General features: G+C 50.6%; 1 protein-coding gene across 1 annotated transcript in view; it reads left to right on the top strand.

The window, feature by feature from the left end:
• The first annotated feature begins 812 nt into the window (after positions 1-812).
• The window catches only part of LAMA5 (laminin subunit alpha 5), an 85,974-nt gene continuing 61,992 nt past the window's right edge, over positions 813-24,794 (top strand). The window contains exons 1-2 of the mRNA XM_041417836.1: positions 813-1,142; positions 6,780-6,932. Coding sequence (XP_041273770.1) covers positions 849-1,142; positions 6,780-6,932 — 447 coding nt within the window. The 5' untranslated portion in view covers positions 813-848. The remainder of the gene's footprint in view (positions 1,143-6,779; positions 6,933-24,794) is intronic.

Here is a 24,794-nt window from a genome sequence, read left to right as displayed (position 1 = left end):
ACTTTAGAGGTTGTTTTGCTTCCTGTGGGGTTCAAATACCGCAGCAATCCAACTGTTTGGAGTCCAGACCCCGTCTCCTGGTATGTCCCAGTTTAAAGACGCAGTCTTGTCCAGTTCAGGCACAACATTCCGTGTGCATTATTTAATTCTTGGATTTTAAAACAGTCTGCGTTTGCCAGAAAATCAAAGCAGTGGTTTGATGAGTTAATTGATGTGCTGCTCTGTATTTATATTCAGGTTTTTATCTGTAAAATGTCTTCCCCCCAGCAGCATATAAAGAGCTGACAGTGCATGTGGAGGGATTGTCCATGGGCAGCCAGGGGATGGGAGAAAGTTGGATTATCGCTGAGCTGCTTCCTTCCCCCTTAGGTGAGAAGGTAAAGTCATTTCCCCAAAGCCATCCTTTCCGGGGAAAGTGGAAGTAAAATTTTCACTGCCCAAATTAAATGAGAACCCACAGCATACCTCGAGGAGCGCCAACTGGGTTTGGTCAAGCCTTTCCCTGTTTTGTTAATTAGTGATAGAGTTTTTCCTGCAGATAACCCGATCTATCGGTTAATGGAGTTTAACGTACTGAAAGCCCAGCGAGCCGCCGCGGGCAGGGCAGCGCCGCAGACACAATGGGCACATTGTTCCCGGGGGATCCCTTCACCCCCCCGGCCTCCCCTCGCTCCGCCGGGCCCGGGGGGTTCCCGGGGCGGCAAAGGGTTAATCGGCGCGGCGGGGCTGCCCGGCCCCTCCCCGCAGCCGGGGCTGAAGTAGCGCGGCGGCGGCGGAGAGGGGCAGAGCCGAGCGGAGCCGGGGAGCGGAGCCGGTGCCGCAGCGCTGCCCGGCCCCGCCGAGCGAAGATGGCGAAGGCGGCGGAGCGGGGCGGTGCGCGGCCCCTGCTCCTGCTGCTGCCCCTGCTCCTCTCGCTCCTGCTGCCCGCCGCCGCCCGGCCGCCCGCCTCCTTCCCCAGCGATGTGAACGGGCACAGCCTCCACCCGCCCTACTTCAACCTGGCCGAGGGCACCCGCATCTCCGCCACCGCCACCTGCGGCGAGGAGGCGGCGGGCTCCGGCAGCCGGCGCGCCGTGGAGGATCTGTACTGCAAGCTGGTGGGGGGCCCGGTGGCCGGGGGGGACCCCAACCAGACCATCCAGGTACGGCGAGGAGGGCGCGGAGCCCGCGCTCGCAGGGGCGGCAGGCGGGGTGCGCCCGGCTGCGAGCCCCCCTTTGTGCCTCCCGAGGGCAGCGGGGCTGGCCGGGCAGGGCCCCGCTCCCAGCCTGGCTTCCCACGCAGCCCCGGGGCGGAGCGGGTCCGGCACCCTCTCGTGGGTCGGTGCCGGGGCTCGGGGAGCGGTGGTGCCCGGGCATCCCCCGCAGCAGCGGGGCTGGGGGCACACACGTGCTCCGGCTCTCTCGCAGCCTTGCCGGGAGCCGCTCGCACGGAGCGCGGCTCGCTGCGCTCTCGTTCTTTTTAAAGTTGCGGGTTCTTTGTGTTTATAAAATCCCGGGCGAACCAGCGCCTAAATTCGCTTTGGTAGTCAGGGAATCGTTATGGTAAATGCGATAGTGATTACTTTGATGCGTCTCGAACTGATAATATTTACATTGATGTGTTTTAACTCCGCCGTTCCCCGTGTGTTCGGTGGGGCGTTGAGATGAACAGCGGGGAAAGTTACAAGAGCGGATTTTACAAGAGAATGTCAGGTGATTTATCTCAGGGGTCCCATTTTAAGCTGCCCAGAGGGAGCTTACAGCCAGGAATGTACGGCAAAAGCTGCAGTGCAGTGTAACAGCCATGGCTCCCTCGAAGGGAGGAAAGAACAGTTGTAAACGGGCTTGTAAAACACCAGGTTGAGTTGCAGGAGCTCCAGACCCAGTGTCCCCCCGAGGGCAGCCCAGGCTGGGAAGAACAGCTCTGATTTGAAATGCTCTCGCAGCCTGAAGCCACCAGCTGCTGCTCCGTGGTTTTTGCTGGCTGCTTTGGGAGCCGTGGTGCCACTCACCTGTTGCGGTGGAGCAGTGGTGTTGTCCCTGTTGTACTAATAACAATGATGAGCAAAGGAAATCTGTCACTTTCTCGGCCTTTTCGGCGGGGGTGGCTTTGTTACAAGATCATCTCTGGAGCATTTTTCTCATTCTGGCCGCATTCTCCTGAGTTAGTGCTGCACTAGGAATTTTCCAGCTATTGTGCGGTTGTGACACGGAATTTTGCTCTCTGTGTTGTGTAAATGGTTGAAGATGTCACTGGATGGCAGAAACCTGACGTGTCCTCCTGCGAGCTTTGCCACCTTTTAAAGCCATGTCTCACTTCATTGCACTGTAAAAAAGTGCAACTTAAAGAAGCTTTGCCTGGAGTCCCAGTAGCAGGAGGCTTACAGGGACCTCCATGTAGTAATTGTGCCTCTGGTGAGGCAAAGGAGTAAGGGAAGGTGAAGAAGTGACTGCTGCTCTGTGCACTTGCAAATAAGTATGTGAATAATGTGCTAAGCAAAACGGGGAGGTTAAGGCTGCTTGGAAAAGCTGGGAAATGTGGGTGTGCATTTATCACTCCACGTGTGTCCATCTGTGCTCTGGCCACCCTGCTAGCTCAGCGTGGCAGCACTAAGGATGCTGCTGGCTGAAATAAACCCTTCAGGCTGTACCAGCTCTGGGGGCAGCCCCAGCATCTCCCCCACTGCCAAACACAGCTCCTGAGCTGTGGAATTCTGCAGCCACCCCCTCCTGTCCCCTGTGCAGCTCTGGCACAGGGGGGCTTTGATGTGAGCACCACTTCCCAGGCCAGCGGGCTTCACTCAGTCTGAAAGCTTTAGAAAATTCCTTTTGTAGTGGCTCCTTTCCATGACCACAGGCAGCACCTAAAAGGGAGGGGAGGAAACAGGAGGCATCAGAGCAGAGGTCAGAGTTCCCAATTCATCCCCTTTAGGGGTCTTGGCACCACCCGGTGACTAAAGCAAGGAGGGAGGTGGGAGGGAAGTGTTCAATTTGAGCAGACTGAAACAACAATAATGAACTCCACATGCATGTCCTCGCTGCCTGCGTGTCCTACCAGCCCAGAGTCCCTGCCCTCCTTCATTCACCTGCTCATTACTGCTCGTGTGTGATGTGGCATGAGGAGTTTTCATCAGGAGTACTGGAAAAATGCCACTTGGGACCCTGCAAGAGACATCCACATGCTGTGGTGGTGAAGGGACATTTGCTTGGTTAAAGACTTGGGATAAACGTTAATACAATTGTCTAATAAATTAGTTGAGTCAGTTCTCTATTTTCTTCTAGTTTAATTTGACATTATAGGAGGCTTCAGAAAAGGGAGTTTGCCGACTTTTAAACATGATGGTCTTAAAATGTCAATAATCATTAAGTTTACTTCAGAAAACTGCCTTAAAGACACTTGCAGTGAATTTGGCACAGCTTGTGGGAAGGCTGTAAACCTTTTCAAGGAGTTTCCTTTGCTTTATTCAGGGCTTTTTGGCAGAAGACTGCATTTCCAACTGTGGGGGGCTTTTCAGGCTGGAAGGATGTGAGGCACAGCAATGCTGAGGTGTGCTGAAAGGGACTTGCCTTGGAGGTTTGCTTCCCTTGTCAAATTCACTCCTCACTGTGGGTCAGCCCTGCCTTAATGGTGATGTCTTGAGGATACGGCAGAAGAGAGATCACAGATTTCTTTTTTTTATTTAAGCTTTACTGGAGGCGCTGTTTTCCAAGACAGACAAGTCTGCAAAGGCACAGCTGTGTGCTCATGTTCCCCATCCCACCCGTGTGCCTGGGGGCTGTTCCACAACCAGCAGGGATGGTGCTGCTCCTGAGGGTGGGGCAGGGCTGTAGATGGTTATTTCAGATGAGGGTTGTAGCAGTGAGGCAGGTTACTGGCATGAATTAAAGCAATTACAGACCTCAGAATTTAAGAACGTACGAGAAATTTGAGTGATTTCAAGGCGGTGCTGCTTGTGCCTGTGTTCACAGCACTGCTCTGCATACTGAACTGCAGCCCTGAGCTGTCCCTGCCCGAGCAGTGTGGGCACTGACCAGAGCTCTGGCCCTCTCACTCTTCCAGGTGTTGATAACAGATGGAATCTGAAGCTGTTTCATCCCTGAATGTCTCAGAATTAAGTGGCACAGTGTCAGTGACCATTTGTGCTGGTGCCTCTTTATCCCATGTCCTGTCTGGTGTGTGGCAGAAGGAATCTGGCTCTCAGTGCTCCAGGTGACCATTGGTGCTCTACCTCTCTGTAGGTGTCTCTTCTGTGTTTGCACCTATGAGAGTGTTGGATTTCAGTGGTTTAACTGGCTGAAGACACAGGTTTGGAACAAGTTGCTGCCCACAGGAAAGACACATGGTGAGACAGCACCTGCCTAACTCTGTGTGAGCAGCTGATCTGCAGGGACAGCCCTGGGAGCAGCCTGCAAGCAGGCACTTCGTCTCAAACAGTATTTTTACACCAAATTTCCTACCCTTTTCCTCATCCCCAGCAGCCCCATGCTCCCTGTGGCTTTCTGATAAATCAGGTGAGGGGAGCTGGTGTTGGGTCATGGCAGGGCCAGATGAACAGGGACAAAGCCACCTGTGTCCCCTGAGAGAGCTGCCAGCAGGGTGCCCAGCTGGTCTTTATGCTCAGGGGAAACTTCAAAGTTCCCAGTGCCCTGAGGAGGGTCAGGCCTTGCAGGTCTCTGGAAGCTGCCCCTCATTCAAACCCCTCCTTATCTCTCCCTCTTTGTGGTTTGCTCTGATAGTGGCAGTTTGATGTTCTCGTAGCTGCCCTGCACTCCTTGCATTGCTGAAGTTCTTCCTTTGGCCATACCTTTGTAGTGTCCACGCCTCCACTGCTCTGGCAACCTGCAGGCTCTGCTAAGCCTGCAGCTCACTATTGCTTTTTAATTAAAATCCTCTTGCTGATGTCAGAACTTCCCTGTGGAGAACCTGACACAATGTGCAGGAGCCCGAGCTGCTCTAAAATACAAAGAGCTGGAAATGATTCTGGTCAGGTTTAGGTCTGGCTCTAATGAAACACTAATGAGCAACTGGTGCATCAGAGAGGCTAACCACATGTTGAACAGCAAACCTGTTCAGCTGTTGATGTGTTCCCAGCCCAGCAGGCTGCCCAGGGAGGGACAACAGCAGCATTATGAATGTGGAGCAGCTGATCCTAATTTTTACTCCCCTCTTACTCAGCTTGAGTCGACTGTCTCCCATCAATGTGAAGTCTGGGTTCAAAATGTTTTTTGCATCTGTAGCAAGAATTTAAAGTATGAAAGTACTTTATTTTTTTTTTTAATTTATCCCTGTTTTGTAACCTTGCCTCACTTCCCCCCACCTCAGTGTTGTGTGTCGTGCCGCAGAAATTTCCACACAACCTGTTGCACCGGTTCCCATTAAAGGTTTGAGCTTGAAGAGTTGGGTCAGTTTTATCTGGTCTGCTCTCCCTCCTGGCTCAAAGCATGTCCAAACCAGCCTTGTGACCCCTCTGTACACTGAGTGCTCCCTGCATGTATGTCAGGGTTACCTGGATGGTTTCAGCTCCCCTTTTCTTTGGCCTTGTGCTTGCCCATCTCTATTTTCACATCTCTGTACGAATTAATTTAAAAGTGTTCTTGTTCAGGATAACTTGTATTGCATAATTGTCTGCAACTTACAAAGCACGTGGTAGTGGGGAATAATGCTGTGAAATCCGTTTCATTTGCACTGAGATTCCTTGAGTTCGGAGCATCTGGAAAATCACCTGCTCTGCAGTGGCCCTGTCTTGCCTCAGCCCTGGCAGGGGCAGGAAGGGGATTGCCTGTCTTGAGATCTTGTACCTGGTGCAATATTAACGCTGGCTGCAGCTGGGACAGGCAAGGGCAGCATTCCTGCCTGGGGATAACTGTGCCTTTAAAAGGAAAGCTGCCTCTGACACAGCTCCCTTCCTGGCTGTTTGTAGCAGCAATTCAAGCGACACAACAGTGGCTCCACATAACAATTTGCCAGTTTTCAGGGGGCTTTGCAGGTTTCTTTGAGCGTGGGTCAGATTGATTTGTCCATTAATGAGAGAGAAAGAATTGCCCCTAACAGCTCAGGTCTTTGTGTGATCCTGCTCAGGAGGTGCTGTTAAAGTTGTGGGGTTGTTTTCTCTGGCAGCGTGTCCATGGAGCTGACAAAACCACCCGGGGCCACAAAAGCAAGGCAGAGAAGTGGTGGCAGTCCCTGGCCAGCTGACAGCTGGGGCTGTCCCTTCCTGGCCTCGCATTGCAGCATCATCAGCAAAAGGAACTTGGCTGCCAGACTGAGCTGGAAAATGTAGCTGAAAGAGCTATATTGTGAAATGAATAGGTGGACAAGAAACAGACTGCTGGGCAGAGGAGCTGCCAGTCTGAGTCCATAGAAATGACTGAATGGTTCAGGGCAGGGCTGGGTGTGAGTGGCAGCCTCAGCACAGGAGCTGCTGAGCGTGGAGTTTGAGCCTCTGCTCTCCATTGCAGTGCAGTTCCCCCTCAGCTACTCCTGCTTCTGCTATCCAGTCCTTTGAGTCTGGGGTCCTTTGTCAGTGTTTTGCATATCTGAAATTCAGAAGGGATGCTGCTCTGAGCAGCCCAGATTCTACACTGGCTGGTTGTGGGGATTTTGAGCCTTTTCATGTACCTTTTTGTACCCACACTTTAAACTGGTGCAAACAAAACTTGCTGTAACTTGATTTGCATTAGCAGGCTGTATGTTCTTTCTAAATTGAAACCCTGTGTTTTCTGAATTGCTTGATACCTGACTGCTCTGTACCACGTTTTTCTGGCCAGAGTTAAATGTTGTTTTTTGTACTTTCTGCCAGGGCCAGTACTGCGACATCTGCTCCTCTGCAAACAGCAACAAGGCCCACCCCATCACAAATGCCATTGATGGGACAGAGCGCTGGTGGCAGAGCCCCCCTCTCTCCCGGGGGCTGGAGTTCAACCAGGTCAACGTCACCCTGGACCTTGGACAGGTAATACAAATCCTTTCTTCTTTATGTCATAGACCATGCTGATGAGGAACTGCTTTTCTGCTTCTAAAATCCTTTAGTGGACCTTGCTGGAAGCGTGGGACAAAATCCACTGGTTTAATGACGGGGCAGGAGGCTTTGCTTAAAACAGGGAAGGGAAAACTTATTGTCTGTTTGTAATATTAACTAAATTGTGCTCTTTGTTGTCGCTGTTTAGATCTTCCCTAAAAGTTAAGTCACCTTATGTAGGTGCCATTCCCTTTAGGGGGTACCTGCTTCTCAGAGGTGGACACTCAGCAAGGCCTCACCCCAAAATGGGAGAATAGAGCCCTGAGAAATTCAAGGCTCTAAAACTTTTAACTGATGTGTTTACAACTTTTTAAGAAACAGCAAATCCTTGCTGAAGGTCTTCATATGAAAGACAAAGGATGACAATGGATGTTTGCTCTCTGATGGTGGCAAGTCAGAGAAGTCTGTGGGATGGGGCAGTTTTGGAGCTCACCTCTCCCCCAGGAGACCTGTTTGTTGTGATTGCTCAGCAGCCTTTTGGGAGCTGAGTCACAGCCCCTTTGGGAGTTTGCTTTGTTTTGCAGGGATTTTGAGATTTTTTCAGATACCAAAACTTTACAGTGACTTCTCAGGTGGATTTTTCCCTTTCTCTGCTATAGTAAAGGCCCATTTGTCAGTGCAATTTGCATGGTACCTGACTCCAAATTTACATCCAGAGATGGCCAGTCTGTATTGATGATGCACCCCTCAGTTAGATGCCTCACACACACGCTTTAGTCCCCAGGACTGGCTCTGCTCCACTCCCTCCCTTGCTCATTTGGAGTCTGCCAAACACCCTTCATAAATTTGTTCTCTCCATGAGTGCCAGCTGTCTCAAGCTGTGCTGTAGCAGCAGCAGTGAAATATCTGCACAAGAGCTGTGTGGGCAAAGCCTCCGGGAGCAGAGCCCTCCCAGCCAAGGTGGCATCTGCTGTGTTTGTCTCTCAGAAGCATCCCAGCTGGCAGGGATGTGCTGCTGGGTGGATGGCTTTGCCCTCACTCCTCCTGTGACCAAGGGCCAGCCTGCAGTGTGGCTTTTGTGTCACTGCTCCTCTGCAGAGGGATTTTTGGAGAGCAGCTTCTCCTCCTCTTTGTCATTCTCCCTGGCAGATTTCTGGCTCTAGGCCAGAGCTAACCCAGCTGCACCGTGTGCCTGCAAGCTGCTCAGCTTGGCTCACCTGGGGACTTGCAGCCAGAGCTGCTGTGCTGGGAGCCAGAGCCTGGAATAATTTGGGAGGACTTCAGTGCTGTTAAAACTGAGCTGGTCTGCGTTGGCATTCTCTCTCCTGAGTTTGTTTGCCCTTGGTACCCAGGCAGGTGGGATTGCACCATCATTTCTGCAGGGTTGGTATCAGAATTTGCATCTGTCGTGCTGGTGGCAGATACTTCACCTGGGATGGATTTTCTCACAGAACCTCTGCTTCCCTGTCACCTTTGCAATACATGATAGACCCAGCTGGTCCCAAGAGCAGCACAAGCCTAAATACCAATAAAATACAATACCTAAACACAAGCCTCAGCTGGTTTTAGTGGCTTCCCCTTCATACATGGCCTTATTGCATGTAATTGCTGTAATCACTTGTTTATGCTCCTGGTGAGAGTCAGTTCTTTGCTTTTAACTCCTTTGTTTTGGTAGGTCAGGCAATAGAAACAGGTTAAATGTTAGAGAATCGCCAATTTCCTCCTTTTGAAGTTGACTCTGGTTGAAAGGATAGAAGAGAGAGAAATTCTTGGGAGCCAGTGTGGTCAGCAGGGCAGGTGCAGGATCAGGCCAGTGTACCTGGCAGCCAGGCTTCCCAAATTCCTTGGATACCAGTGAGAACTGCACACCCTCCTAGGCATGTCTGACAGCAGGGCTTTTTCTTGGCTGGCGAACCAGGCCTCTCCTTGCTCTGTGTATCAATCCAGAGAGCTCTTGGACCAATTAAGGTTTAATTTAAGGGACTCACAGCCATTAAAAGCTTTTTTCCCTCTGGGGGCTCCTGAGTGCCTGGAGTGCTGATGGCACTGGGGGCACACAGGGCTGGCACGGGGGGTTGTGGTGTCATCCCCTTCCTTTGCTGCTGTGCTTCCCTGCTGGCTCCATCCCTTTCCAGCCATAAGTGCTTAATTACCAGCTGGAATTGGCTTTCTCCAGCCTTTGGCGAGGCTGTGGCAATTGGGAGAGGGTCAGTTAATTAAGCAGCCTGTTGCTCTTTGCTTTTTGCTGGCTGGGAGCTTGCTCTCCTCACAGGGGTGTTAAAATCCTGTGGGAAGGAGAGAAGGAGGAATATTCACAGCCAGCAAATAAGCTGCAGAATGGCTTGGGCTGGCCACCCAGCTGGTGTGAGGATATTAAACGCTCTCCTTGCATCACAGTGCCAGCAGCAGCCTAATCTTCATGGCTTCATCAGCAAGGTGGATCAGGGCTCTCACCATGGCTTGGGAAGGGGCTGTGTCCACTTATCTGCTGGGGGGTTGGATGGGAATTGCTCCTGCTGGTACCTTGTCTGGCCCTGCCTCCTTGGGGAGGAGTGATTTTTCTTTTCAGAATTGGTGGGGGAGAAAGGCTGCAAGAAGAGGAAAAGTCACTTGAAGGTTTCCATGTCAGACCCAGGTCTAAGTGCCAGAAATATGACAAACAGCTCCAGGGGGGAAAGTTAAATGGATTTTAGGAGATGCTGAGGAGTATGGAGAGAGATTTTTTTCTTGCTTTTATTCATGGCCTTGTGCTTAGCATATTTTGGATAAATGGCTGGGCCACTGCATGAATGTGGTGTAAAATATATCATGGCACCATATGAAGCACAGCTCAGTTTTGGGGAGTAGAACTGAGAGGACACTGCTGTCACCGGACGATCTGGACTTGTCAAAATCCCAAAAAGTGGCTGTGCTACCTGGCATGGAGGGCAGAGGTCCACGTTGTGGTGGAGGCTCTTAAACCTCAGCTGCTCAGCTCCATGCTCTTTCCTCTCCTGCCTGGAGCTCCAGGCCAGCTGGAAATGGGAACGTGCCCTGCTGCAGAGGGACAGGACACCATGACTCACTGCCACCATGGGAATTGTCCCCTGTGATCCTGCTGTGATTAAGTGCCACAGTGGGTGGAGGGGGAGGAAGGGGTGTGATGGAAGATTTTTTTTTTCCCCCCCCCCAAAAAGGTCGTTTGAGTCAGAGCTGACAGGGTTTAAGGAAACATGAATGGCTGGCTCGCTGCCAGAGCCTGACATCTTCCTTGCATGAAGGTGAACCCAGGCCAGCCCTTCCTTGAGATGTTTATGGATAGTTGGTGCTGTGTGATAAACTCTGGGGGAGGAATGCTCGCAGTCGTGCGAGAGCAGGAGCTTCGTGCCAGTGCTTGCTCATGGTTAATTCCTGCAGTGGGAGGGTAGCTGGGCAGCAGCCCCCATCTCCCCCTGCCTCCTCTGCTGGCCCTGGTGACACCAGGGAACAGCAGGACTTCAGACTGAAGCTTTGCAAGGGGTTTGGTTTATACCCAGAGGAGGTATTTAGTTGGGCAGTGCCTGACAGAAACGCTGACATCCTTTCACTTCTGCTGAGGAGAGAGGAGAAGCCTCCTCCTTGGGAGACCTCCAGAGCTCCTTGAAATGCAGCTCCCTTTGGGCTTAGAAGGAGGAAAAGAGAATGTTGCATTCACAGAGATGGAAAGGAAATGAAAGGCATTGTGAGCCACACTCCAGGGCCAGTGCCAAGGTGGGTTTTGTGCTCACTGGGATGTCTCAGCAAGGGAGTAGATTGATAACTTTTGGGGTACTTTGAGAAGCACCTCTTGAGTTTTCTGTTAATTGCAATGGGATCTGCTAAAGCTGCTGCATTTTCTGGCCTCTGAACCTATTAACTTGTGCTTGCTAGGCTCTTCCACCTCCAGAATAAAGGTGTTGATACACAAAGCACACAAGGTGCTTCAGCCCTTGGCAACAGGCTGCTGGTCTTTCAGTGTGAAGCTTGGCTCTAAAGGAGCTGGGTGCTTTTCCTGTGGTGGATTTTCAGGACATAAACATGCTTCCTTTCCCTTCTGCATTGCAAACGTGGCCCCTCAGGACCAGCTTTGCACAATGGTTTGATGTGCAGGATGCCTACAAATGTGCAGGTGTAGCTGAATGCCTGACTTGCATGAACAGCTCAATCCTTGGTGTGTGAGCTGTATTCTTGTTAATGAGTATTAAATTCTTACTCATCTTTGGCAGATCTGGCCCAATGCTGAAGCAACACTACTGATCCAGAGCATGGTACCTTGTGTGTAAAAACACTGACATTTTCTTTCACCTCAGTTTCTCACCTCCCATTTATTTTCATTTAGTAGAAATAGAAGTGGGAGCTGCTGGTGGAGGTCTTCAGGATCCCTCTGTGAAAGGCAGCTGGAAGGAAATCCTGCAGACTAATGGGCTTGAGGCTCACCTTGCTGTTCCCAGCAAAAGCTTTCAACGTGAAGATGAATCTGGTGTTTATTCTCTGGCTTAATTAATTGAAAAATTCCTCTTGAGGGAGTTAACTCATGAAATCCCAAGAGAACACTCAGGGTTCTTCATGAATAAAGATGATGTCCTAGAGGCTGCTTTCCCTAGGCTTGATGTGGGATAGGGGTGATGGTCATCCCAGCGTTTTCCGCTGAAAACCTTTTAAATTTCTCTGTTTTTTCACCTTGTTGCTTTTGCACCTTCGTTTCCGTTGTTTGGGAGCCCTCATAGCCTCTGGGTGATGAAGCTGCTGCTTGCATTTCCCTCAAGGGCTCTCTTGTTCGTTCTTGCTGTACACAGGGGGAAAGTTGAAGTCTCTTTTTTTCCTTCCCCTCACTGGGGAAGTCTTCTGCAGCATTTTCCCCAGCACTCAGCCCTGGAAAATACACAGTGTCCATTTCTCTCAGGGCCACAGGCTGCCTTACCTGCCTGGTGTGTTTTCCATGGAACATTGCAAGAATGGGCGAGGATTTGAGATTTACTTTTGTACATGGTTTTTACTTTCTTCTCTTACTGCTGAGGAATAGCTATTTGGTAATTACTCTTCCTTGGTCCTCACTGTGCTGGGGCACCACTGTGGGAAAGGGGTAGGAGAGCTTAGTGACATTTATTGTGAGCTTTTGCACCTTAAATAAAGGGCTGGGGCGTAAAATCTCTAACAAAGACGTTCTTTCTCCAAATTGTTCTCTGGCTTTTGGAGCAAAAGCAGCATTAAAAATAAAGCACATTAAGTAGGCTGAGCAGAAATCTTTTTTACTTTTGACAGCTGAGCCTGTGGTCTCCTCTGCTGTGTAGAGTCCTCTCCAATTGCCATAAAATCCTTGCCAGATCAGGAGATCAGGACCTTTGTTATAGGCTTCAGAACTGTAGCTCCCTGATCCGAGATGGTCTGTGGCTCACGTTTACCTGCAGAGCGTGTTCAGTGCTGCTGTCCTGGCTGTGGATGAGGGATGGAAGCAGGGTGTGCATTTGTAGTGCTTCTGGGAAAGGCAGAAAAGGTGAGACTGGGAGAGCGTGCAGCACTGAGAGCTGGCACTGAGCCCAAGTGAATGGATCTTCTCTCCCAATTTATTTCACACTTTATTGTTTAAATTAACTTAGCTGTGAAGTCTCTTCTGTTTCTTAAAAGCTGAGGTTCCCCTGACCCAGACCAGCAGCTATTGAATTTTTTTTTCTTTTTTTTTTGTGCTGATAAAGTGCGATTTTTGCTTTCAGTTAGCACAGAAAGGTCGAGAAGGGCCATGTGCCAGCTCCCACCAGATTCCTGGCTCCAAGGGCTGTGTGGGAGCTGCTCAGGTGAGCGGGAAGGGAGTGTCTGGTTGTTAATCAAGTGGGGATCTGTCTCCTCTGGCAGCAAGAGCAGGCCCATCCTCTCCTTTTCAAACAGCCTTGCCAAATTGGATGCCAAGCTCCAGAGCAGCCAAGGCTGAAACTTCTTTCCTCTTTGTTGCTGCTGCTGTTGGTTGCTGCTAAAGGAAAAGATGTGCACAATACTGGTGTAGGTAAATCAACGGTGACACATGAATTTTAATTGTATGTTATGTTTATTCAAGTCATGAACCAAACCAGCACTGCTTAAAATCAGTCTTCCAGGGCTGCACCGAGTAGGATTTCACTTGTTAACATCTGATTCCCAAAAGACCTGCCTTGCCTCACGTCTGCCAGGCTGTGAGCACAGGGAAGAGCAGGGCAGCAGGAGCTCTGGGCAGGTCACTCACAGTTGTGCCACCCTTTGTGGCCTCAGGAGGTTGTTTCTGCCTGTTCTTTGCATCTCATACAAATGACCCTTGTGCTTCAACAGCTTAATCTTCCCAGAGGCTGTGCTTGCTCTGCCTAGACCTGAGCCAGGTGTTAAAATAAGCTTCAGCCTCCCACCACCAGAAGAGCTCCAGGTAATGACTGATGAAAGGATAATTGCTGGTTCTAAGAAATGCATGCAAGATTTCCACTCTAGTTTCTCCCTAGGTGTTGTTGCCTATTTATACCGTTGGTGTGATGAGAAACAAAGAGGCTGACAGTGAGGTCTCCTGCCGTGGAGCTTCTTATTTCCTCCAGCTTGTCCCTTCTTCTTAACTCCCTGGGATCCTTCAAAGATTAGGAGAGAGCCTCGGGGTGAGCGTGGGCTGGGGAGAGGTCAGGCTGGAGTAGGGGAGGCTTTAGTTTGTAATGAATAGCTGGAAGGCAAGCCTGGTAATTTCTTGCTGTTCTCCTGGAAAGTGTCTGCTTGGCTGGGCTGGAAAACAAGAGCGTGCCTTGACTGGGGTGTGTGTGTGGCTCCACGTGCTCCAGGGTCAGCTCTGCCTGGCCGTGCCTGGCTGTGCCAGGCGAGTTAAAACACAGCAGGGCTGCCTGGGTCAGGCCCCTGTTGGTCTTGTTTTCCTCCCTCAGGGAGATGGTACAGGGAGCTTCTTGGGAATGTCCCTGGAAGCAGAGAGTTCACAGCTCGGACACAGAGCTGTGGTTTAGTATTTTTCTGTGCTTTGGCTTGTTCCACCTGCAGAATGGGAATATTGCATTTTATCTCCATAATTTTCTGTGCAGGAGCCTGTGTAGCACCAGGCCAATCTGTTGCAGAAGAGAATGATTTCTTGAGTCAAGCTCTTGGCTTGGCTCAGTGCAGCCCTTTTCCTGTCTGTCACTTTTTCAGCAAGTGAGAGCATCCTTCAGCCCTGTGAGTGCTCGTCTGTCCATGAACTCGTGTCCTGCACACACTCCCGAGGGCTGAGAGCCTGCAGTCGCTGCCAGTCCTGCTCTTTGTGCCAGCCAGGCTCATCCTGTGGCATTGCACAGCCCGTTTGGTTCTCGATGCTTGTCCTGGTTGGGATGAGAACCCCTCAAGTGAGCTCTTCCTGCTTCCTGGGGCTGTTCCAGGAGCTGTCCTTGCCCTGCACAGCTCCAGCACAGCTATGTCCTGGCTCAGATCCACAGGGCTGGCAGGGAGGATGCTAAATACACTCTTGATCATTTGCCTAGTCAGCTTCTCTGCTCTTTCAAGCCTGTTCTAGCCCCCTGCACCTTTCTTTTGATGCTATACCAAGCCTGGCTCAGCCCTGCATTCATCTCTGCCTTATCCTTTTATTATAGTCATAAACGTGGGCCTTCAGGCTGTGCCCAGCCTTGATCCTCAGTTGTTTCCTGTTTTCTGGATTCAGTGCTCTTCACATTCCAGACTTCCCCTCCTGTGTGTAATGCCAAGCAGTGCAATAAACAGTACACTGCTTCCTGTTTGATGGCAGTAAAAACTGAGATCAGTAGGAAGACACAAGGGAAGGGCACATGCCTGGTGTGTCTGGGAAGGAATCTTCCTAATTGCTTTAAGAGCAGACTCCAGATCAGTGGTAGCTGATTAGGGAAATGTGGCCTATTCCCACAGACCTGGTAGCTGAGGTTTTGCTTCTGGAGGCGTCCTGGAGGTTAGAGAGGAGAGCTGGGAGCGGGGATGAGTCGTACTGGGACATCCAGGGGGGAAGAGCACAGAGCCTTGGGAGTGACACATGGATGACTCTGCACAAGGCGAGGACTGAGCTGTGCTTTGGGGCTTCTTTGGTCACCAGAGACTGACAAGAACGAGAGGAATGACGTTTTGTTCCCCGCAGAAGGACTTGGCAAGCGTAACTATAAAAAGGCCTTTGTTAACATGAGGTCACTGCTAATGGAAGGTGGGTCTGGAGGGTGCCAGCTCCTGTTTGTGCAGTGGAGGAAGCCACGTTGCCTGTTTCCTCCAGGCACCCCAGCCTGGCCCCAGGGCTTTGGCGAGGCAGCCAGACAGAGGCAGGGAGAGGATGAGCAGGCATCAGGGCTGGTGATTGCTGCTGCACCGAGTCCTGCCAGGACTTGTCAGTCAGAGCTCCTGGAGAACGGTGTTAGGATGGTAGTTTGACATTCTTGTCCTTCCCCCTGTCAAACAACAAAACATTCATGGGAGGTGATGTGGCAGAAAGCGCTGTGCCTCTTGCTCCCAGCCAGACCTACCTGGAGAAGCTGGGGCTCAGCAGCAGGGTTAAACCAGCTGGGCTCCTGTTGCATAGTGTGCATGGTTATCTGGAATTTACAGCAATTTCCCTTAGAAGAAGTTGCCTTTATCTAGAAGATTTGCATATCACTGATGGCTTTTTCCATGGAGCTGTGTGCTGTAAACTGTGTCTTTGATGGAGCAGATTTCCTGGCAAAGCTTGTGTCTGTAACTTGCCCTAGTTGTTGTGCCCTGCCTGAGAATCACTTTGCATCTTCTGCTTGGCATCCTGAGTCTTGCCAGTGGTTGTTTGTGTAACCCATGCAGGGACAAGCAAACAGCCAAACTGGGAATGCCACAATTTATTTTTTAGTTTCTCTTTCCCTTTTCTCTCTCTGCCTGCTGTGATACAGAGCTCTCCCTCACACATACACTCTCAGCTGAGCTCTATTTATGGGTTCCTGCAAGTTCCCATCACTGTGGATTGGAGCCCTGTGCCCAAAATCCAGCTGGCATGTTGCTGTAGGCATCTCTTGGATCTAGTTAAATGTGCATAATGCCAAGCCCCAATGGGAAGAGGAAAAGAATGGCTTTCTGGTATTTGCACATAGTTGCAAACTGTAAACACAGGCTCATGACTGCAAACAGAAATCTGTATTGCTGGTTTCATCGTGACTTCACTGTTGTTGTCCTGGCTGTTTGCTAAAGCTGTTCCTTAATCTTATTCCAGGCTTTGGCAAAGTCTGCATCCACCCAAACTTAGTGGGCACAAAGATTTTGGCTGGACTCCAGGAAGGGGTTTGATTATTTCTTTCTCTTCCAGTTGTCATTTTCTGCCTTGGAGCAGGCTTGCTTCAAGTTTGTGTAAATGGTGCTGGAAATCCAAGGGGGTCTTGGGGGGATTGTGAGTACAAACCCCGTGTTGTTGTGAGCCTTTCAGGTCTGACCAGCAGCAGGGACTCCACACACACATAAGCACTGTGGCTGCAGATCTGTGTGGTGTTAGCAGTGCTGCAGGGAATGTTAATCCAGCTCTGACCCTGCTGTGTGCCGCTCTTGGGTCAGCTCAGCGGGCTGTGAGCGGCAGTGTCACCGTGGGGAAAGCTGCTGACAAATGCCAACGTGGTGCACGGCTGGCATGCAGATTTTGAGGAGAATGAACCTGCTTGCATGGGTCAAGTCTGGCTTTGTTGAAATCTGCTAACGAGCAGGCTTTAAAGCCAGCGCTGTCAAGGCTTGCAGGAGCCACGCAGAGGAATTCCAGAAGGGCAGAAAGTGCTGCCTGGAAGCTGGGTGCGCTGGGCTTTGCTGCAGAGACCTCAAGCGAGATGCAAGGGAGACTTCTCCTGTTGGAAATGACTCATTGTGGTACATGTGGGATCTGGAGCCTGACAGTGATCCGGAGAGGGGCTTTCCAAAACCACTTGGCCCTAGAAATGGTGAACTAAGAAACACAAGGAAAGACAGGCATTTGCCACCTCCGAACCAGACATAAATCAGGCGTCAGAGCTTGAGCATCCATGTGCCCTTCCAAATCCAATGGAGGGAGGATTTCAGTGTACTCCTTTTGGGTGCTGGGGAGCTTGGGGTTCCTGAGGCTTGTGTGAGTCATTCATAATTGGCACTGGGCCATTTAAAATGAAAAGCCTTTCAGGGGCTTTGGTGGCAAGCTGAGACCTCTCACATTGTGCCAATTTTTAGCTAATTTGTCCTCTTCCGTTTCCTTCCTCTCCTCACCCTTCCCATGCGTGCAGGTTTGTGACAGGATATCCACTTCATCCCAGGGAATTGGGGGAAATACTTTCTTGTAGCATGGCCTGCTGCCAAGATTGTTTTGTTCTCCTTGTTGCTGAGAGAACAGCCCAAGGAAACCCTTGGAGCTGAAGCTGGCATGCAGCTTACAGTGGATTTCCTGCAGCTCTGGAGGTGAAGTGTATGACATGTGTTGTTTTTTTTTTTTTTTTAATCCCATAAATGGAAGGAAAAAGAGGACTTGGGTAGGTTACAGACAGGTTGGGTCTGCAATCCTCTCTTTGATGGGAAATTGCTGTGTCAGAGATGTACAAGTTGTGCCTTGTCAAGGTTAAAATCAGTCTTGGGTTTTTTACTTGGATTAAGAGCTGAGATGCAGCAGGCCTGGGGTTTTTATGATTTTTTTTTTTTTTTAGAATTCAGTTTGTGGAGAAGATGCTGGTTGACCGTGCACCATTCAGCGTGTTGTAGCTGGAGGCTCTGCTTAGATTCCTGAGTGCTCCATGAAGGCATAAGTCATTTCTGTCACAAATTCAGAGCTGTATTGATAATGGCAAGAAAAGCAGTGAATTGAAGTGTCTGGGACTTAACTCCTTGCTGTGGCCAAAGCAGTGATGTCCAGAGTGTTGTATAGAGGGGGTGACACAGTGGTGGGCTGACACCTGGGCTTGTGCTCTAGCACCTTGTTCTGTGCCCTGTGGGACACAAGATTTGGCTCCTGTTTGTCACAGCAGATGAGGTGGCATTTCTGTGCACATGCTGTGTTTTGGTGAGATCCTGGCATCCCTGCCCAGGACTTCCAGGAAACTGGGAATGTCACAGAGATCTTATCCACTGCTGGCCGAAGAAGAAGCAGATGCTGTTTCAAGTCTCATCCAAAGCACAAAATCCTGTTTGTATCCTATGGAAAGGTATTGAGTGTTTCTTTTTTCAGCCTGTGATTTAACAAGGGCTTCCTTAGCAAACTTAGGAAATCAGCAAGGCTTTAGCAGTACTGAAAAGGGTCCTACTATAGCTCTTTTATGGTATTTTTGTATTTTATTTTTAGTACTGCAGTGCCTAGGAGCAGGTCCCAGATTTGTACAGCTCCTAGCATGCTCTGGAGAGCCCGTCCCAACAAGCTCGTGGTCCTGACTGATGGAGCTGTGCTTGTAAAACTCTGGGTGTAAAAACCAGCCTGCAAGCTGTCTAAAGCACAGACAAGTATTCTTTTGTCTGGCTTCTCCCTTTTAATTCTAAACTGGCCCAGGAACTCCTCTAAGAATATTTAAATACCTTGTGCAGTGAACCTGTATTGATCTTACTTGCTGCAACTCAAACAACCCCACAGAACACACACTTGGGAACATTTGTTTGCTCTGGATGGTAGGAATGTCCTCTTGAAAATGTGCTGTGCTTTGGTAAGAATGAATGGAGGGTTTTTCCACCCCCTCTCCAGGTTTCTGAAGGCCAAAGTCTTGAAACGGCTTAGAAAGGCTGCTGAAGCTGCTGATAAGATACGCAGCAAATGTGCTCGAGAGCCTGATGTAGGAACAGAAATGTCTCAGCTGTTTGCTTTGTCCTTAACAGTGTGAAAAATTAGTGTGTCTTATTAAGGAGCCTGGGGAATTGTGTGCTCAGAGTAAGGGCTGTGCTGAGCTGTTACTCCTGGCTTTTGTTATCCCGGGGCTGGCAGCTTGGTTTGGAGTCACTGGGTAGGAGAGTGGAGCTCCTTTGGACTCTGCAGAGCCCCAGTTGTTGCAGTTTTGTTTTTAGCTGGCTGCCTCTGGCTCTGAGCTTGCTGCAGACGTGGGATTGCCTCTTGATAGAGCAAGCCCTGTGTTTGGAGATGTGATTTTTCTGTCCAGTTTATCCTTTGTTTTCTTCCACCACCACCTTGTTGTTCGTGTGTCTCATTGCTGGAAGCTCCCCACTTTTGGGAGCAGGTCTGTGCACCTGCTAGGAGAGTGGGCTGGGGGCTTTTGGTGAGGCTGTGCTCACACACCATCAGCCAGGTCAGGGGGAGGATGCTGCTCTGCACTGTGCATTTCATACCAGTGCTGCTTTCTGCCTGAAATGTGTGAGTGCCCACTCTGGGCTGCTCTGGCATCCACGAGGCATCTGCAGAGAGACACTTCCATGAAGGCCAGCTGGGCATATTTCATCAGGATGTGGTGCCATGAGAATGACAACGTAGCTATTGCTTAAAAACTTGGTTTTTGACCTCTGAAGTCAGACACACCTGTGCTGTGCCCCCACCCTGGACATGTGCCATCCCATATGCCTGCCTTTCTTTCAGCAGTGGTCTTTATTTCAGTGGTGTGTGCTTACTCACCCAGACCTCTTATCTCCACTAAATCAGAGCTTTCTTAAGCCCTTGTGTTTTCTGTAGCACTCCCCTTATCTCTGTTCCTTCCCAGGGCTGGGCAGTGGGAGCAGAGAACCAGGAGGGGCTGTAAATACCTGTTTGCCCTGCAGTGATGCTGCGGGGCTTAACAGCAACAGGCAAGGCTGGGAGCACCTGTAGGACAGCTGGGTTTTCTCAGATTGCTGGGCAGTTGGCAGTTCTGCAAGGTGATTTTATGTTTTAGGGTCTGAGGCAGTGGGATTTGTAGTGAGTGTGTTGATACAGTCCAGAATTGCAGTTTGTGTGGTTTGCAGGTAACAGAAAAAGACTGAAAACTGTCCTGCAGGTTGCTGTCAGGTGTAGCTATGGTCTTGTCATTGCTCTGTGTCCCCTTGTGTTTTATTCACACCCATCAGAATAAGGATATTATGAAATCCTGTGGGAATTTGCCATCCCCAGGGAGGGACAGCAGCTCCACAGCCCACCCCACCCCTATCCCAGTCTGTAGCCAGAGGTGCAGGTTTGGGCCATACAGCAGGCTCCATCTGCAGGTGCTGTTTTGGGGGAAACCTGTGCAGTGTGAGTACACCTGGCTGAGGTGTGAATGCCTGCTGTGCTGCAAGCAGCTGTGGGGGATGTTCATAGCTTTGGAAGAATGTCTGGACAGTTGTACAGCACTGTCAGTTCTGTGTTTGTAAGGCATCTGACCTTTCTTTTGCTAAGGCTTTCAGCAAGTCGATTTACAGTCTTGGGAGGGACCATCCAGAGCAGGGTTTTGTGACCGGGGAGAAGGAAGGGAGGGAGTTCTTCAGAGAGTGGAGGAGACAAAATGACTCCCGTGGCCTGTATATTGATTTCATGAGCCGTGAGGCTCCAGGCAGATGCCAGTCTGCCGTGCTGTGATCTTGGCAGAATGTGACCCGTGTCCCTCAGCAGCACAGGACTGGAGGCGATCACGTTTCCCCAGGCAGATCGGATTGCTGGAGGCTGTGAGGATGATGTGCCTGGGAATGGGGCTGGGAGCCATTGCAGGGGAGGCTTTGGCTGTGCCTGGTAGACACACATCTAGTGCAAACACCCACCTGAGCAGCTCTGGAGACCAGTGCCAAACTGCATTGCTTGTAGCTATGCCGTTCGCATGAACGGCTTCGCCTCCCTGCCTTTGAAGATGATGATTCTCTTTTGAAAACAGGACATCAAGAATCTGTTCTCAAGACGTGTTGAAAGACACTATTTACAAATGTTCATCCTGGAAAATATTTACAAAGCTCCCCTTGGGAGCAGATCCTTACAGTACAGTGGCCTCCTGTGGACTGAAGTTCAGCTGTCTGACTGCTCTGAGCCAGATCTGCTCAGGCTGGTGTCCTGCTGGGATCCCACTTATTCCCAATAGCCACTTACTGCAGACCCCATGGTGTTCGTGTCACTGTTACACACGGAGCTGTATTCAATGCTAAATTGCACTCGAAGGGCTCTGCCTCTAGAAGACCTGCAGAGTGTTTAGCAAAGGGTAGAATTATTCTGTTGTTATTACTTGACTGCTCTAAAGGTATTTTGGGACATTGACACCAATAAAAGATCAATAAAAGCTTCTTGTTCTTCTCTAGTGGCATGATGTGCTACAATGCTACTGCCATCTTCGAAGTACCAGCCTGGTGTCCTTAATTCTTGCTCCAAGGAGCAGCACAGATTTCAGCAGCAGTGTGGGGTGCGCTGTCCCTGCCTGAACCAGAGCAAATCCCAGACCCTGATCAAGATGAACTCGCTGTGCTGATGGCTGCACACATGTCCAGTGAGGACATGCACTGGGTGTTCCAGGTGTGCTGAGTTTGTAACCCCCTGTTCATGCTGTATCCATAACTATTATGTGGGTTCTGGTTCTTTTTTTTCCTTGTGTTGAGGGATAGTGAATTGCCCCTGGTGGTGATATTTTCTGGGCAGGGAGTGGGGATAAGGACTTTGATTTCTGCAGTGGGGGGACTGATCAGTTATGTTCCTACACTACCAGGAAGGAGGAAACGTGAGATGGCTGGGGTGTTGTCTTTGGTGCCAGTGTTGAAAAGGCTTTGGGCTTTATTTCCCCACATCCCAAATCAGCAGTGAGTCTTGGTGCAGTGCAGCATTCCTGCCCTGCGTGCCTCAGTGTCCCCGGGGCTGGGACAGGATGTGAGCGTGTCTGTGGCGTGGTGGCCCTGGCTCAGGTTGCTGAAAGGGAGAGGGGTGACAGGTGCATGGCTGGCGGTGCAGCTCCCTGTGCTCTGCAAATAAAAACCACCCGGATTTGGAACTGGGTCAGGAGCGTGACCTGGAACCCACCGATGGATGGGCTGGAGGAGTTCTGGGCCGTGCCGCTTCCTCCCGTCCCTGGCTGCTGCCCGAGCCAGAAATTCGGTGTGAGAAACGTGAGCAGGTGGATTAGTGCTGCCCTGGCTGGGTGCTGACTGAGCAGCAGCAGCACTTCAGTGATGTGCTTTGCAGCTGCCTCTGGCTCCTGTGTGCCCAGCCCTTTCTGAGCAGCGAGGTTGGAGGTGGGCTGAAAGCATCAGTCCTCAGCAGAGCGAAGCTGTTGCACTCGGGCTGGGCTTCTCTGTCAGCAGCAAGCCCTGCTGTAGGCAGCCCTGGGGCAGGTCAGAGGAGCATTTACAGGGAGCAGAGAGAAGCTGCTGTGGATGTCTGAGCCACAGGGGCCATTGGGCTGGAGAGCAGAGTGACCGCACGTGTCCGCAGCGTGCTCTGTCTTAATGTGTTGTTTATTTGATGTGCTGTTTGTTCTGGCACAGCCCGGGCCCATGCTGGGGTGGATAATGCTGGGGAACAGCGTGAGCTAAGCCTGCTTCTCCAATAAGTCTTGAATTTGCCAGCAGCATCTTTTCTCCCAGTGGCTGGTATGTGGCAGCCAGGGATGGAGGAGGGAGGGGAGTCTCTTTGCCTGTCCTCTGTTTCCTTTTTGGAAGTGCCTTTGGTGTTCAGCATAGCTGCACCAAACCTGGAGAAAGGACACATGGGATGGGGCATCTGGAAAGGCTTTGGCTCTGGATTCTGCCTTCCCTCTTCCCTCTGCTGGCCCTTTGAAGGATGCTGGGTGCTTTCTGCAGGCTCTGCTCCACAGGCAGCCAGCCTGCAGGATATGTCCATGCTGGGGACAGTCAGCAGCCTGCCCCAGGGGGACTGCCTTGTGTCCCACCACACTGCAAGCTATCAATTTCCTGTTATTGGTTACAATAACACAGCGCCTGTTTAAAAACAACCCGCATTAGCCCTCCCTCTGGAAGAATTTGAACCTGTCATGAAAGTTGGAGGAGAAGCATTTTCCCAGACATCTCGTCCAAAGCGGAGCGTTTCTGTTCTCGTCAGCTGCTTGTGTTTCTGGGAAGAGCACGCAGTGTGTGCAGGGCAGTTTGCTGAGGTGTGGGGGCAAGGAGCACTGGCCTGGGGAGTGCCCACCCAGCAGCACCTTCCGTAGCCTGGAGCAGATTTGGGCAGCCTGGCATTGGTTTTAGGTGATGAATAGCCATGGCACAGGGCTTCCTTAGCAGATAATGTGCAGCCCTGCAATTATCATCAATGACCACCTCCAGACCTCGAGGTGCACTCAGGATGTGATGATTAATGGTGTTAACATGCAAGGAGAGGGATAGGGACCCTGTCATCCTTTGGAAGGGTTAGTGTGAGCCTCTGGCCTGGGCAGAGCAGGGTTTTGCTTGCAAGCACGTGTGCCAGTTGTTATTCCCTGTATTCACGCTGGCACAGGCTGGAGGAGTTGGTTCCAGGGACAGTTTGAGGCTGAGGGAGTGGAGGGACCTCACTTGTCATCCCAGGGGCTTGGGGACAGGTCGGCATCACCCAGAGTGTATCAGCTGCAGCAGTGTGGGGTGGAGATTTAAAAACTCCCTGCTATTTCAGTGGATGATCAAAACCATACTGAAAATCTCTGCTAGTGTGAGTTGCTGCATTTCATTAAATAAAAAACAGCCTTTCCTCATCCTCTTGGAGTCAAGCTGACAGGGCCAGACAAAAACCACGTTGTTGATATCACACAATGTGATCTTATCAGCCCCTGCCTGTAAATTGTGACCAAGTTTGACTCTTTCCTTGGATTGATTTAGGAAGGTTCCTCTTCCTCAGAAATTAGCTTTCCAGATGCTTACTTTAAAGGGGAAAAAAAATAGGGATTTTCTTTGGCCACCTTTCCAGCTTCCAGCTGTTAAGTGCTGGAAATGTGTTCTTCATTATGTCCAAGAGAGAAATGTTTCTTTCTTCCGATCGGGGAGGCAATAAATATTCCACAACATAATCTGCTGTGGACAAGTGAGTTAGTGTGGTTTGTTCTCTGGGCAGCAGCTCTGGTGGCTGCAGGGAGCCAGCGCTGGTGTGATGGACAGGGCAGGGATTCAGCTGTCCCCAGGCTGTGCACAGGCACTTTATTGGATTACAGGGTCTGGTTCTGCCTTCAGAACCAAGCCCCACAGCAGAAATCAGCAGCAATCCTTAGCAGCCCCTTTGCATTAACTTTCCAGCCCTGCCACTTAAAGCCAGCACTTAAAGCTGATTCCTTTCTCCTCATCTGACCCCAAAGCAGTTGAGTTCTGGGCTGAGCCTGATGAGCCAGCAATGGGGCTATTTTGGATTAAGCGGAGGAGGGGCGAATTCCAGTTTTGTGGATTGCTCTGTCCTCTGCCAGCATTGGCTTTGCTCCTAGCAAGGATGCTCCAGCTTGCTTCTATGGTCCTGGCCAGCATGGCCTGGGCACTTCCACAAAACAGAGAATTGCAGGATATCATCCAGCACTCATTCCAGGTGATGTTAGGTAGCTGGGTTGCCAAAATTTGGCACTTACTTTCCTCTTTGGTCAAGAAGGTGCATGGGGTTAGAACAGATAAATTTGGGCATTGCAGGAGTTTGTCTGTAGTCACTGCATCCAGCTTGGAGGTGCCAAGGGATGGTGATGCCAGGGACAGCTGTGACAGTGTCCAGGTCTGAGGGCATTTTCTTGGGAAGGATGGAGATGGGAGCTGTCATTGATGGTAACAGCAACCCCTGACCCAAATTGTGGGAGTGGTGTTGTAACCAGGGTGCATCCATGAAGGCCTCCTGGGAGCAGAACAGCAGCAACTGATGCTGTAGATGATAATTTGTAGTGTGAAAGGAAAAAATATCAAGAATGCTGTGGGCTGATCAAAATTCAAAGGAGTATGAGCCAGCATGAGCCCCAAAAGGGAAAGAGCCGAGCTGGAAAATAGAGCTGCAGTATTTCTGGGACAGGAAATGAAGCAGGAGCCCATTGGGTGGGGAAAGGTGGTTGATTCCCAGGGTTGGGAATTCTCCCAGGTCTC

This window comes from Onychostruthus taczanowskii, unplaced genomic scaffold, assembly GCF_017590055.1.
Source record: "Onychostruthus taczanowskii isolate IOZ18803 unplaced genomic scaffold, ASM1759005v1 scaffold57, whole genome shotgun sequence".
In the NCBI taxonomy this organism is placed as follows: domain Eukaryota; kingdom Metazoa; phylum Chordata; class Aves; order Passeriformes; family Passeridae; genus Onychostruthus; species Onychostruthus taczanowskii.
The sequence above is the reverse complement of the archived record's forward strand: the minus strand, read 5'-3'. Positions and strand labels throughout refer to the sequence as shown.